This window comes from Ctenopharyngodon idella, chromosome 8 (assembly GCF_019924925.1).
Source record: "Ctenopharyngodon idella isolate HZGC_01 chromosome 8, HZGC01, whole genome shotgun sequence".
Taxonomy (NCBI): Eukaryota; Metazoa; Chordata; class Actinopteri; order Cypriniformes; family Xenocyprididae; genus Ctenopharyngodon; species Ctenopharyngodon idella.
The window spans coordinates 33,282,299-33,298,118 of NC_067227.1; the positions used below are offsets into that span (position 1 = coordinate 33,282,299).

Genomic DNA, 15,820 nt, shown 5'->3' on the forward strand with positions numbered 1-15,820 from the left:
ATGCAAACGTGATATTGATTTTATACAACAGTTCCACAAACAAGTTAATGTGAGTTACATTTTAGACACAATAGTCAGTATTGTGTGTTTTTGCTCTATTTTGCCATTGAAAATATTTCCAAACAGAGCTGTGGTGATTCTCTGAGCAACTCACTGGTGTTTGTTACTGAATCAATCAGCTGTTTTGAATGAATCAATGATTCAATAATCTATTCATAAAGACAGTGCCTGCGTCTCAATGCGCATACTATCCATCCTAAATAGTATATGACATTAGTAATATTCAATACTATTTAGGGTGGATGCACATTGGGATGCTTGCTTGCTTCCTGAATAAATGGACCATTTGAACGAATCGGTTGAATCGATGACTCTGATCTGACAGTGACTGGCTGCCACCTACTAAAGTGTCATTTCAATTTTTAAAATAATGTCATAATTCAGTATTCAAAATATTATTTTAAAAACATTCATCTGAAGCTGAAGTGTGTTGTAAAATAATTGATCATTTTAAACAGGTCTCCTGTCTGCCGTTATTCGCTCAATCAGAAAAGACACGGCAGACAGTGATCTGGAGACACTTTGAACAAAAGTAAAAAAAAAATGAAAGAAAACAATGACATATGTGATTATAAGGTATTTCACAGTGATGAATGAGATCGAGGTCACTGTTTTTAAAGCTGCAGTGTGTCATTTCTGTCAAACGAAACTGCAGAAATGATTCAAAGATTGTTTCCCAGCAGGTTTCTCAAAAACACTGTCATTGGTCAGTCAAACAGATAGTCCCGCCCCAAACCCACGTGATTGGTTGAGTCAGAAGTTGAGATGTCGAGCTGTTCATACAAACAGGGTTTGCCACCAATGGTCTCTACAATCAACTTAGGCACGCGATGCTTTTGGGAAACGCAGCCCTGATCAGTGTTGTGAAAGAGTCTCAGTGACTTACAGTGACTCTAAACATCAAACTCACCACAAACTTGTTTTAAGAGTGTAACAGAATACACAAGAGAATTAATGAAGGGTTTCGAGAAGAGAGACGCTTCATCAGCAGAATTTACTACTCAAAAACACACACATCAATCCTCGTCTGGTAATTATAATCTTCGCATGTGTTGATGTCACTTCCTGTAGCTCAACCCCAACACCCTCGTGAGGATCGGCTTGTTTACACGGTTTATAGACATCAGACAAACTCAGATCTGTTCATGAATATATTTAGATGAGTCTTTTTTAGCAGATCGCTTGAGTGAAAAGATTTTCGTCAAAGAACTGTTTGTTTTTGACAGTGAAGCGCACTTCCACAGCCTTGTTAAATCTGCTAACATCACGAGACATCTGTGGCAGTGACCGCTGTTCCAGACGTGTGCACCTGGCTCTTGGATTGTGATGTCATTTCCTGCGGGATCATTCAGAGTGTGGGATGAGATACAAGCTCATAGGCAGAGACTTGTTTGTTCTGCACAGCATGGCATCACATAGTTCTGGATGACCGCAGTGAGTTACACCAAACCTCCACTGAAATGCAGACGCACACACCCAGACGAGACGAGAGTCACAAACACCAGAGTCGCACTCAGACCCGAGACGTGAAGAGGAGCGATGATGATGATGATGATGATGATGATGATGCTGACGCTCACCTCAGCGTGTGTCGCTCTGGATCCAGCAGCGCTGAAGGAGGCCACGGTGAGAAGGAACCCATCGATGAGGCTTTACATTTCTGTGATTATTCTGCTAAATAAGCTTGTTTTCCGTCTCTCAGGTCTATCTGAAGCAATACGGTTATTTATCTTCCTCATCCAGCGCAGATCATCAGGGGCTTCAAACTGAGCAAATGAATGAGGCTCTTCGGTATCTCACACACTCACACACACGTCAGTGGGGTAAGCTGTGCCACTTGTACTTATGTTGTCCTCCAGGGAAGGAGAAATGAGATGAGGTAAAACTCAAACTCCTAAATCTATTTCAGGATATCTGCTATCCTCTGAAACGAGAAGAACGTGTCTGTAACGAAAGCAACACAGAAATGTGAATCAGTGGGCAGCATGTAGACCGTATACATTTCAAACAAAAAGACGAACATAGATGATAAAATGAACCCAACTGTTCCAATGTCTTGTTTTGCACAGTTTCCTAGACAAATGGGGTGACACAGCTTACCCCGTTGTCCTCCTGCTGTCTGTGATCGTCCACAGCTGAACGGATCTCTTTTTCCTGAAGTCAGCACCAACATAAGCCCCTTTCACACAGCGCGTTGATCCCTGAAAATTGCCATAAAATTGCCAGAGTGCCTTCTGTGTGAACGCAAATACGTCCCGGGATTTATTCCAGGATCGATCCCAGGATGGGGACCTAGTAGGGATCAGTCTCAGAACACGCCCTATGTGAACAAAAGCAGTAATCAATGCCGTAAGGGGTGTGTTGTAATGATGGCGCCGAAGCTGAGATTGTTTGCCAGCTTATGGAACGGTACGCGATGCGCTAGTTTATGATCGAACAAGTGTGGTTTCTCGAGAGAGAAATCGTAGATCATAAGCAGACTTAAGACGCTGCAGAGACTTCACATCCTGATGTCACGTGTCTTTACGGGATCTTTACGGGACGTGTGTGAATGCAGACACAGGTTCCAGAAAATCACTGGCAGTGTGAATGAACAAAATCAAACGATTTGAAACGAACACATTATCTGTATATTTTCCAGAATCTCTGTGTGAAAGGGGCTATATAAACACAGACACAAACCCGTCAGCCTTCATCATGTCACAAACGTCTGTTTCAGAATCTTCCAGAAGGTGACAGAATTACCGGTGACGGGCCGCCTGGACGGCCGAACGCTGGCCATGATGAGAGCCGCCCGCTGCGGCCTGAGAGACGCCTTCAGCAACACGCTGGAGTATCGCGTCCTGGGTGCGTCACAAGGGTTAATCTGTACTAACATCAGCTGATGATCCGTGCACAGCACCATTTACCTTGATTTATGTCATTACGTTAATTTAAGAATGTTCATGATATCTTGCAATATATATTATGACTGGTTTTGTTCTGTTTGCCTGGAGCTGCTCTTATCTACGCAAAGCTTGTTCTTGAGATCTACACTGCTCTCCTGACTGAAACCTTGCGCTGCAGTTCCATAAACAGCCACTAAGTTAAGACCGTGTCTTGAGAACTACTCTGACCAACTAGCAATTAGTTAGGGCTAATCATCATACTTTTCAGATTCAAATTAGACCAATCTACCTTTATATGTAAGTGACTTAAATAAGGTGAGTAACTTGTAAGACTAGTCCAATGGCGCCACTGCAGTTAGTACCATTTCAAAGTGGGCGGGATTATAGACCGATGGCTATAGGTGCGCCGCTGTGGTGAGAAATCGAGTCCCCCCCCAGGAATTGGGTCTCCTTTAGGACCCCGAGTGATCCCATTTTTTAGCGCTTGATTATAATTCCTGCAAAATCACGTTATGATTTATATTGTTTAAAATGCGTTATAATGACCATTAATGCCTTTTAAATTACATGATTCATATTTACTACTATAATTGAAGCTATAGGTTGTGAAATCAAGCATTTCTCTTTCTTACTGTGTTTTAGTTAGCTTATAGCTAGTAGCATAGCATACATCTACCCAATTAGCCTGCTAGCTTAGCTTATATTATATTAGGTATGTTTTTTACTTCCAGTATCTGTTTCCAGTTTGTTTTATTATGCAGTACATATACATTCATTTTATATTTCAAGCATGATGTTTGTGCACTTAATGTAATAAACATCATACAATAGTGAAATAGGTTATAATTAGTCAAAGACATCATGATAACAACTTTTGATTAGGCATTACTGCCTGGGTCCTAAAGCAGACCTGACTCCTGGGGGGGGACTCGATTTCTCATGACGCCGCCACCTCGTCTACTGACCACGATACAGACATTTCTTTTTGTGCCGTACGACGGTCGTTTAAAGCTCATCCTTTAAAAGTTGTGCGAACAAATACTGCGGTGGCTGTTGCTGACTATTTTAATCTAGTGGGTTTTAGTGTCTCGTGTTGCAAATCCAGTGATGCTGGTAGTGTCTCTGCCTGTTTGTGGATGCTGCTATTCTCTCTGACCAATCAGTGATCTGCAGTGTTTACACATTTTAGTATCGATACGGCACGCTTCAAACCTCTCCCGAGGTGGTACTATTTAACCCTTGTGCATGCAAAAAAAAAAAGTTACACTTAGGTGCAAAATGGACAAAAATGTCCATGCCAAAAAACTGTCATAGAAATATGATTTATTAATATTTTTTTCCACTTTCACTGATGTCAATTTTTTAACCAGCATCTGTTCTATCCATAGATACCAAACATTCATTAATTTTAAGAACTTTAACCCTTTAAATGCTGGTTTGTTTACATAATGCCATAGGTGTTTTTTTATGAAAAAAATTAAAATAGTAGTTTATATTTTTATAAACTAAATGCTAAGCAGATTTTTTTTTTCTTTGCTTATTAGATTCTTGGGTGGGTCAATGAAGAACAACAACATTAATTTTGAGGCATTTATATTTTTTATGTAGTGTCAGATTTTTTAAAAAACTAACACTTAGGTCCATAATGGACAAAAATGTCCATGCCAAAAAAACTGTCATAGAAATATGATTTATTAATATTTTTTTCCACTTTCACTGATGTCAATTTTTTAACCAGCATCTGTTCTTTCCATAGATACCAAACATTCATTAATTTTAAAAACTTTAACCCTTTAAATGCTGGTTTGTTTACATAATGCCATAGGTGTTTTTTTATGAAAAAAATTAAAATAGTAGTTTATTTTCATAAACTAAATGCTAAGCAGAATTTTTTTTCTTTGCTTATTAGATTCTTGGGTGGGTCAATGAAGAACAACAACATTAATTTTGAGGCATTTATATTTTTTATGTAGTGTCAGATTTTTTACAAAAACTAACACTTAGGTCCATAATGGACAAAAATGTCCATGCCAAAAAACTGTCATAGAAATATTATATATTAATATTTTTTTACACTTTCACTGACTGTTTTTTTTATCAGCATCTCTTCTATTCATAATTACCAAACATTCATTCATTTTCAGAATTTTAACGCTTTACAAATCGGTTTCTTTACATCCTCGGCTTCTAATGCACCTGTGTGCTCACTGTCAGTGGGCAACACTAGCTTCAGAGCTTCCTCTGCTGAGTAACGTCTCTTCAAACAATGAAATGATCAACCCCTCAAGCACCACATATTTATAGGTTTGGCTGTGAGGACACCTGTGAGAACTCAAACTTTGTATAAAATCTACCAGACTAAAAAATCTGCATTTTCTTGTGGTAAAAACTAAAACAATGTGTTTAGGGGCTTCTGAACTTCTACTTCAAATTCAAGCATACCTTTTATCTCCGTACAAAAACAATAACAAGTGAAAAAGTGCAATCAAAGGTTAAGATGCATGTTTGGTCGAAAAAGAAAAACCTCAAGAAAAGAAGAAAGCCTTCTTTGACCTTTTTCATAGTTTTCACATGGCCCTATGACCCTGCCAAGGGTGTGACTCATACATGGAGTGTGATTTTTTGATTGCCAGTACGATATCATTTCTTTCAAACTAATTACACACATTAAATTTTCAGTAAACACATGCAAACTACACTCTGACATCCTTACCAATATACCCACACAATTATAGCTGCATTATTTTTCAAATTGACTCTATAATGGACTATAATATGCATAAGCAGAAAACACAAATAAAGCGAGTATTTCTTTTATATGCCAAATATGAAAATATGGCACAATCTAGTAAATAATGGTAAAAATGTAAAATTTGAAGCCTTGCCGATAGAATGAATGCCTATTTGCAAATATTGTATCATTTTATAGTCAAATGGCCCTGGGTTAAAAAATTGCAGTTTTAATGGGTTTCAATGTGGACATTTTTGTCCTTAAGGTCCTGAGTGTGAGTATTTTTTGTACGAAGGGTAAAATTGATTTTTTGAAGGAAATGAGGGTAAAATATTAAAATTCCAATAAAAATAAACACCTGAGCCAAAATTCATGTAGTTGGCATTAACAAAGGCACACTTATAACAAAAAACTAAACTGAAATGGACAAAAATGTCCATAAGGTTGCACAACCCGTACCATGCAGTGGAAATGTTCCATAAGCAGTGTATGCATCCGGCCACAGGTCACTGGCGTAAGAGGAGACTGACTTATCGCATCTATAACCATCCGCTTCACCTGGGATTGGCTCGGACACGAGCGGCGATTCGCGCGGCCTTCGGCTATTGGAGCGACGTCTCTCAACTTCACTTCCAGGAGGTCAGCGGAGATCATGCGGACATCAACCTCTCCTTCCACAGAAGAGACCAGGGCTGCCCCGTTCCTTTTGACGGACCAGGTGAGACTGCGTTTCACTTTTATACAACACATATTTCCAGTAAACTTTAGATGTTTAAAATGACACCTCAAGGCATTTTTGTGAAATATGCCTTGTCCACTGAGAAAATTGATGTCTAAACATCAGGAATTGTCAAATGAAGTTTGTCTGTTTGGGAGCAAAATGTTTGTTCAGCTTGTGCTAATGTGCATCTGTTGCTGTCTGGGTTCAGGGCAGGTTTTGGGTCACGCCGAAGGCCCGGAGTCTGGCACGGTTCACTTCGATGCCGATGAGGTGTGGACAGAGGGGCGGAGTTATGGAGCAAACCTACGCATCGTAGCTGCCCATGAGATAGGCCACGCCCTTGGACTAGGCCACTCCCAGTTCCACAGTGCTCTCATGGGCCCCGTGTACACGGGATATCGGGGCGGTTTCAAACTGCACCATGACGACATCCGCGGTATCCAAACTCTGTACGGTAAGAACATGGAGTCGTGTTTCCTGAAGTTCAACCACAGACCAAAGGGTTATATTTATCACCTCTCTCAGGAAAACCTGTGGAAAGACAGTCCGCTGCTCCGAGAAAGCCAGAAGCAGAGCCGTCGGCCCCGGACCCCTGTGCCGCGCCACTGGACGCCATCATGCTGGGTAAAAGTACAGCTGATTTCTGATCAATCCAACACCTAATGTGGGTCATCAGCCTCATGACTTTGTGTTTTTCTCTCATCTGTGAAGGGCCTCTCCACAAGACATTTGCTTTCAGAGGTCATTACGTGTGGACGGTCTCAGATTCCGGTTATAACGCTCCCGTTCGCATTAATGCCCTGTGGAAAGAACTGCCCGGCAACATCAATGCAGCGGTTCACTCACAAAGAACCAACAAATCCTATTTCCTTAAAGGTGAACTGTAAACGAACACTGTGTTGAATAAAAGATACTGTATGTAGAGCTGTTGAAACTGAAATAGACTTTCATAGACTTGCAGTTTTAAAGTACAAATAAAAAAGTGGCTATTTGAAATCAATCTTGACATTCTGACTTGCACTGCTGTAATTTCAGTATGAAGCAGTTTTGAGGTGTCATGCCTTTATTAATAATAATAACCAGTTGTACCTGATTGCCACAGGAGATAAAGTGTGGAGATACTCTGGCTTTAAACTGGACCACGGCTACCCGAAACGACTCCGTATTCCTGCCAACATACAAGCTGCTTTCTACCTCAAGAGCCGCCGGGCGCTCGTCTTCATAAAGGTGACAAAATCCTGAAAACAAGGAGGGCAAAAAGAACCTTCTGGGTATCAGTTCAGAGTCATTCTAGTGAAAAGCGTAACCAGGGATTGTTTGTCTGTTCTGTAGGGATCAGATTACTGGCTCTGGGATGAACTGGGCTCAGGTAACAAACTCCTGCTCCAGCCCAAACCTCTGGCCCAGCTCATCGCCGGCTTGCCCTCGGATCCGGACGCCGCCTTCGCGCGGACCGACGGACAGGTGTACGTGTTCAGAGGCGAGCAGTACTGGCGCGCGAGTCCCGCGATGCTGCTGGAGAAGGGCTATCCACTCCGCGCCAGAGAGCCATGGATGCCGTGTGACGATTAGACCTGCGTCCTAAGATAAAATCACTTTAGTCAAATATTATTTTCACGAATATAAATTATTTTCTTATCATAAATCGCTACAGTAAAGATAAAAGACATATTACGAAGTCATTGTCAGCAGTTTATTAGTAGTCTCTCTTTCTCTAACATGATACATGACTGAAGCAACAGGTGTATTAGTGGCTCATTAATCATCTGTATTAATATTAATAAAAAGGACTGAAACTAAGTGTAAATGTTTTCATTGGTGGAAATAGCATCATTATCAGTGACGACTGAGATAAATGCATCTAATTTCACATTTAAAGGAATAGTTTAAAGGAATCGTGTTGTTCCAAACCCTCGTGACTTTCACTTTTCCGTGGAACACAAAAGGATAATAATGCATTGGGTCCATGATGTGCTGTTTTTGGACAATGAAAAAAGCTCCATTAGTGCCAAAAAGGCACCATAAAAGTGTTCTTCACAGTTCATCCTATTCATGCTTGAATTGAGAATCTATATATTTTTGAGTCTGTTTCTTATATAAAGCATCATTAGATCATTAGTCACATGGAGCGCTCTTATGATACTGAACCACTAACAGCACAGGAGGTTTTGGCACAGTTTGGAGTGAATGACACAAATGACACGAGTCACATGTTTTAGTGCACTCAGCAAGAGAACATCATTCATTTTGTAAGTACCCATAAGCACCAGGACATTGTGCCAGTTCTGCCAATAGGGGGCGCCACAAAAACAATACAACTTCACAACTGCTTAATCAAAGTTACAAATGTAACATCTTCTTCTGCTAACATATGCTTAACATATGAATCAAAAATTCTGCTAACACTTGCCAATCAAAATTCAGCAACAGCTATTTTCAAGTGTGAAATTTTATATATAACTACAGTGTCCACAAGGAGTGACAAGGTGGAGTTACACTGCTTTCTATCTATCTAAAAGTAATAAAAAAATAGAATACATTACCTAAAATTAATAATCTAGATTACATTACTAACTACAATTTTCGTCATGTATTTTGTAGTCAGTAACGAACTATAATTTGCAAGTAATCTACCCAGCACTGTATATATATATATAAATGTTTTTGCAAACATCTCAATGTAATCAAAGTGTCTTGTGAATAAGAAATGATGCCGTGTTCAGTGCTGAATGAATTCGCCCCTCAGTTAATGGCACCTCACAGGGGATGATGGGAGAAGCCACTGTTCTCCACGGTTCGAGTCCCAGCGGAGCCAGAAGGTCTTTCTGTGTGAAGTCTGCATGTTCTCCCCGTGTTGGTGTGGGTTTCCTCCGGTGCTCCGCTTTCTCCCACAATCCAAAGACATGCAGGACAGGCGAATTGTAGACGCTAAATAGTCTGTAAGTGTGAATGTGTGTGTGAGTCCTGTGATGGACTGACCATACGTCCAGAGTGTTGAGACGCTGAGATCAGCGACAAAGTGCAAGGATGAATGAAAGAATGAAGAGTCCAGAAAACCTGTCTATGAAAATCCACAGATCCTCCTTCTCCGGTCACATGATCGCATTACAGTCGGAGAAGAGCCGACGGTGAAGTTGTGAGAGGAACCAATGATCCCGTTTCAGAATCGAAGTCAATTATGGTGTGATGAACGGAAGTCAAACTCCAGAGTGACGAGCCCGTGTTCGTCTGCCGCTCTCGCAAACTCGCCAGATAACTCTGGAGAAAGAAAGATTAAGATTAAACACTGTTCATCTGAACGAGTTGTTATTGGTCTCTGCGTACATGACAATAAAGAGCATGAGTGGATGTGTCATGTGATCAGCCGTACCGGGGCCAGCACGTCTCCTGTGTAGCGCTGGAGGACCGGCGGTCTGCGGCGACACGTTCCTTGGTCGTGTGTCCGTCCGATCCTCGTTAGATCCAGCTGCTTCTGTTTACCCGTCACTAACACACACACAGATACGACACGTCAATCAACACGCCATTCATGATCCATGAGAACCCTGAACAAATCAACTACTCCAATCCACGTTAATGCCTCAATTGTTCTTTTTCTAGTTAGTGTATGATACATCACTCTTTTTTCATATTACAGTACAAAGAATCAGATTTTTTGCATTGTTTTTAAAATAAAAACTATGGAAGCTTGTTTCCGCCACTAAACAAAATAAAGATAAAAAAGGTAACTCAACTTTATAACTCGCAATTCTGACTTTATATCACGCAATATATCACACCAGTATGTGTAAGCTCTTTGTTACAGCAGTATTTATAAAGCTACAAAATAATTACTGTTGTTATCCATGAGTTTTTGATTTTACTGTTTTACAAAAAGGCAGAAAAAAAGTAAAACACTTTATAGTTGTTTTTTTTTTTTTTCAGATGCTCAATTACAGTCAATAAGAACAGAGACTGATATTAAGTTTTTTTTTGGATATTATGTGTGAATATTATTTAGAAACTATTTAGTTGTTATTTTCCTAATAAATGGCAATACTATTTTTAGCTTTAAACAAGTTTTTGATAGATTCCTAAAATATTTCTGTTCTCTCTTTATTATGACATGTAGTGTAATAAATTAAGTACTGTATGTTTTCATAGCATTCAGTTGGCACATTTGTTTGAAGTACATTGGGCAGGATGTGCAAAAGTGTGTATTTTTGTCAATAAAATAAAAATAAATAAAATTAGGATTTTTATCCGATTAATCGAAAAAATAATCGGCCAACTAATCGATTATCTGTGGTTTGTCAGCGATGATATCCTACCGTCAGCGGCTGTGATTCTGCACTGGACCAGCGTTCCCAGTGCTCCAAGTACAGGCCAGATCCCAATCACTGCCCAGCTGTACCAGCACAAGCCCTGGCGTCTCTGCAGACCCTCATACGCCCGGGACACCAACATGGGCATCTCCACCCAGTAATCCACACACGCCACAGCCACGGCAGACCCGACCGCCGCCGTAGCTGCGACCGTCATGGCCTTCCTCCAGCACAGCGTGATCACGGCGAAGAAAACGCTGGTTCCTAGGACCGCTCCGACCGGAACCCATGCCGGGTTAAATATGGGGTAATACTGCCCCAGCAGCAGCAGGGCGGCGACAGAGAGCAGCGACCCCAGCTGAAGACCAGTGAGGAAGAGTCCGACGCTGCGCACCAGCACCGCCACGAGCGCCAGCAGAAACCCCACGCCCAGAGACACGGCCGCGCGCGTCTGACCGTCCAGCAGCCGCTCCTGCAGACACAGCAGGTGTCCGACGCCAGAGCCAAACGCCAGGCCCGACAGGAACATCACCAGCTTAAAACAGCGGTAACCTGAACAACATAAAAATCATAGTCAGAGCTTCACTTGCACACACTTATTTAATTCCAACTATTACAACATGAAACTGATTACAACAGTGTGTTTTGATGATCCTGGATGCAGTAGTTAGTTGTCTATCTCAATGTCCAATTCTGTTGTCGCTCAGCAGAAAACAGGAAGTGCTTTTATACAAACGCAGCAGGTTAGTTGTTCTGGATTGTGTACAGTCTGATATTTTTGGAAGTCCTTCCTGAGTAACAATAGAGCTAAATTTGGAGAAACAAGTACAGAGATTTAAGGCTGGTCCCAGAAAGTGTTTGTTTAGTCCATCTGTTTTTATAATAGAATTTAATCATATTTTAAACAACATTTTACACACTTTCTCATTGTTCTCACTTTCCTTGTTTAACTATTACTGCTGTACCAGCTCAAAACATGAACGCTGAGAGCAGAAAGCCGTGCGAGTCCACGTCTAAACCCTAGAATGGGAAAAACGGTCAAATTGGTTCTCATGATCCACAGACAAACAGTTTGTGTAAGACGACCCTGTCTGCAAGGATCAGAGCAAAATAAAACAACAATTGCCAGCAAATTCAAATTTCTCACATAAAATACATGTTAAAGTTATAGTTGGTTATACTAAATTTCCGTTTTTATTGTATGCGTATTTAACTGCACAAAGTAAATAATCAAATCTTTTCTTTACTTTTGAAGAAAACCACAGTACAAATCATTTCAACACTTGTGAGTTAACCTCTTGTTAATGTTGAAATGATTTTCTTTCAGACTCACCGCAGAAGCAGTAAATGAGGCCGAGAGCGAAGCAGGTGGAGCAGGTGACAGCTGGGACGAGCTCATATTCCCTCTTGATCTCCTGATCACAGATGACGCCTGCGGACAGAGACTCGTTCGCCATGCTGCTCTCAAACGGACCTGCTGCTTTTGAGAACGGATGCGTTTCAAACCCTTAGATTTGCCTAAATGTCTTCAAAAGTGCCTGCAAAAGTGAAAGAGAAAACCATCTTTATTTCTCCTCAAGGTCCCCACTCTCCTCATAGTTACTTTTTGTTGTTATTAGATGACTGTGAAGAAACTGACCAAAAATCAACACATTTTTTAATACTACGTTTAGCAGTAATTGAGGGTTTATATCCAACACACAGATACACAAAATACACTGTTGTTTTAAACACAAGGAAAGAAAGCTGCCGCCACCTTCATCACACATGTGCTCATTACAGGACCACGTCATTAGTTCACCCAAAAATGAAATTTCTGTCATTAATTACTCTTCCTCATGTCGTTCCACACCCGTAAGACCTTCATCCATCTTCAGAACACAAATTAAGATATTTTTTGATGAAATCCGAGAGGTATTTTTATCCTCCATAGTAAGCAACGAAATTACCACATTTAAGGTCCAGAAAGGAACTAAAGACATTATTAAAACAGTCATGTGACTGCAGTGGTTCAACCTTAATGTTATGAAGAGACGAGAATACTTTTTGTGCGCAAAAACAAAACAAAAATAACAACTTTATTCAACAAATTAGTCTTTAGCCTGTCATTCTGCTACGCTATTTTCGTTGGCCGATGATCAGCACGATGCACGCATGTGATACTGAAGCAGGATCCGGCAAATACTGAGCCGGCGTTCAGACGTAAACACAGAAACGCAGCACTGCGGTAACTGCGTAACAGACTGACAGGGAACAGGAAAAATTTTGAATAAAGTAGTTATTTTTGTTTTGTTTTTGCGCACAAAAAGTATTCTCGTCTCTTCATAACATTAAGGTTGAAACACTGCAGTCACATGACTGTTTTAACGATGTCTTTAGTACCTTTCTGGACCTTGAAAGTGTTGATTATATTGCTGTCTATGGACGAGTCATAAACCTCTCGGATTTCATCAAAAATATCTTAATTTGTGTTCTGAAGATGAACGAAGGTCTTACGGGTGTGGAACGACATGAAGGAAAGTAATTAATGACAGAAATTTCATTTTTGGGTGAACACTTTAATTAATAAGAAATGCTGCAGTGTTTGATGACTGATGAGGTTCATACAACCCTGAAAAACCCACTCAGGTCCTGTACGGGTTAGATCATAGAGATTTGATCCTGGTGACTCTACGCGAGTTCAGTAAATGAGTGACTTCATCATCATCATCATCATATCTACAGTATATCAGGACCTGTGAATGCCTAAAAGCTCAAGTAGAAATTTAAAAGTGTTCGAGTTTCACAAAAAACGTTTACCTTTCTATCAGGTGGCAGAAAAATGAAAGACAAAACTTCCTGTGAGAAAAACTCAGAAACTAATGTTAAGAACTAATTTCTCTAAATTAATTTTTTCACTTTTCATCAAAACCCTTGTGTCTCTTTGAACTGGTGTTTAGGACACATCATGTTAATGCCACAATTCAGACTATATATTTCAGTCCTTTATCTAATTACACACCATTTTTGCACTTGCTTATTTTCAGCATAATGAATTAACTCAAACAAGCAAATGGACTTTGGGTTTTAGTCACAGATTACAGTTCAATTCACATTTATTTGTATATACAGTGTCATTTGTTTACAGGGCATTTCTTTATGTACTGCAGAAGTAAAGGTGTCAAGAGCTCAGATCTCAATTAAACAGATTTATTTTGTAGCGCTTTTAACTAATTCAACCAGACGTATGTCAAATGTATAAATAATTCTTGTCTTCGACACATATTAAATGAAGAATAAAGACAATATTTCAAACAAGATCACAAACACCTACTTACCATAGCTGATCAAAGCAACGATGGTGTGACAGAAAACTCTCTTTACAGTCCAGTAAATGTGAAAACTAACTTTCAGCCCGAGACAAATCTCATATAATCAAACACTTTCCGCTCCAGATCAGTTCAACAGCGATTAGTGGGCGTTAACTAGGGCAAACATTTTGGTACACGTCGTTCATAAACTCTTCACAGAATTACTTAAATAAAACCAAACCAACGCGTCACAAGAAATAACTGAGAAGCTTAACATCAGAGGCATGATGGGACAGAATGACCGTTAGGCGTGAGAGTGGACGTCAACGTCACCGTTGCCCTAGTAACGGAGTCGCGCTCTTTTTAAAATGCTTGTTTAAAAGCTCGAGCGCGCTACAGAAACGGCCATATGGCGTTTTTAAGCGAAACCGCGATTAAAAATCTGGGGAACAAAAAGCAGCGGTGGAGTAGATGAAGTAATACTGAGGGAATCTGTCCATGTTTTGTCATAGAAGTTCGCTACAGCTCAGGTTAGTTTCATCACTGTACCCACATTACACAATAATTATAATCAACAACTGTAATCAATTAAATGTTTAATAGGAATTACCGGGCAAAGCTGCAAAACATTTGACAATGAATAACAACGAATAATAAATACGGACAGTTGTCCAGAATTAATTCAGTTCTAATTCGTTGATGGGGTTCAGAGAAGAAAAGCGCGGGAAGTTAAAGCAGCACAGAATAACATCATTAAACTTCATGAGTTCACATTTACATATATTTAAGTACAGTAAGAGTTATGCATATTTGGCGTGCTGTCCGGAGGAGGGCTCCGAGCTCGGAAACTTTGGCCCGAACCCAGAGTACTCCCCGTCATGATGGAAGTAGATGGAACTGAAGTGAGGAGGAGGGGTGGAGGAGGGATGCTGATATGTTGAACATTTGGTAATTCATGATATTATGGCAGGTCATTCAAACCTCCTGACACAGAAGTGCGTTTTATTACTGACTTCTGTATTTGCAGATTATATTATGAGCAGTATGTGCTTTAATGAGTCAGTTTCAGTCACTGCATCTGAAAGTTTCCAGTGTGTTGGACTGGTTCCACCTATAAAACACTTTTTTGTGTATTAGCGGGTCAATGACCTGACGGGTCTTTTTTTGTCCAAAGGCTTTAAAGGATTAGTTCACTTTCAAATGAAAATTACCCCAAGTTTTACTCACCCTCAAGCCATCCTATGACTTTCTTTATTCTGATGAACACAATCAGAGATATATTGATAAATATCCTGAGGCATCCGAGCTTTATAATGGCAGTGAGGTTAAGCGTTACCAAACGAGTATGAACTGAAGAAAGTTTCTTCATCCACATCCATCCATTATTAACATATTCCACATGGCTCCGGGTGTTAATAAAGGCCTTCTGAAGCGCAGTGATGCGTTTGTGTAAAAAAATATCCATATTTAACAAGTTATGAAGTAAAATATCTAGCTTCCGCCAGACTGCCTTTCGTATGAAAGTGTAAAACTCTCGCAGCTCAAAAAGCTTACGTTACGTCCTACGCCTTCCATATTCAACTTACGGAAAAAGTGTAACCGACGCGATGCCTGTTTACACTTTCTTCATAACTTGAATACGGAAGGCGGTCTGGTAGAAGCTAGATATTTTACTTCATAACTTGTTAAATATGGATTTTTTTTTACACAAACGCATCGTTTCGCTTCAGAAGGCCTTTATCAACATAGTGCAAAATGGTATTAAAATTATGTGTAGAAAGTCGTTGCAAAGAATGTCTGGAAAAATGAATTTCATTGATGTCATT

At 40.1% G+C, this 15,820-nt stretch overlaps 2 protein-coding genes across 6 annotated transcripts; one reads left to right on the top strand and one right to left on the bottom strand.

The window, feature by feature from the left end:
- The first annotated feature begins 1,602 nt into the window (after positions 1-1,602).
- LOC127517808 (matrix metalloproteinase-19-like) lies at positions 1,603-8,200 on the top strand. The gene is made up of 8 exons (XM_051903901.1): positions 1,603-1,686; positions 2,718-2,907; positions 6,185-6,397; positions 6,609-6,854; positions 6,926-7,024; positions 7,112-7,276; positions 7,503-7,627; positions 7,733-8,200. Exons 1-8 carry the CDS (start codon positions 1,603-1,605, stop codon positions 7,970-7,972), a joined length of 1,362 nt encoding a protein of 453 aa, XP_051759861.1. The 3' UTR covers positions 7,973-8,200.
- On the bottom strand, positions 8,080-14,900 carry LOC127517291 (transmembrane protein 198-like). Of its 5 annotated transcripts, none has more exons than XM_051902690.1 (6): positions 12,038-12,184; positions 11,625-11,724; positions 11,342-11,511; positions 10,711-11,256; positions 9,771-9,886; positions 8,080-9,658 (listed from the first exon to the last, which is right to left on the bottom strand). In XM_051902690.1, the coding sequence occupies exons 4-6, from the start codon at positions 11,231-11,233 to the stop codon at positions 9,506-9,508; spliced, it is 792 nt and encodes a 263-aa protein (XP_051758650.1). In that variant the 5' UTR covers positions 11,234-11,256; positions 11,342-11,511; positions 11,625-11,724; positions 12,038-12,184; the 3' UTR covers positions 8,080-9,505. The 5 variants fall into 5 exon arrangements, with proteins under 5 accessions (XP_051758650.1, XP_051758651.1, XP_051758647.1 ...); XM_051902691.1 differs by having other exon boundaries at positions 11,339-11,511; XM_051902687.1 differs by lacking the exons at positions 11,342-11,511; positions 11,625-11,724 and adding an exon at positions 14,022-14,900 and having other exon boundaries at positions 12,038-12,242.
- Between the last annotated feature and the right edge of the window lie 920 nt (positions 14,901-15,820).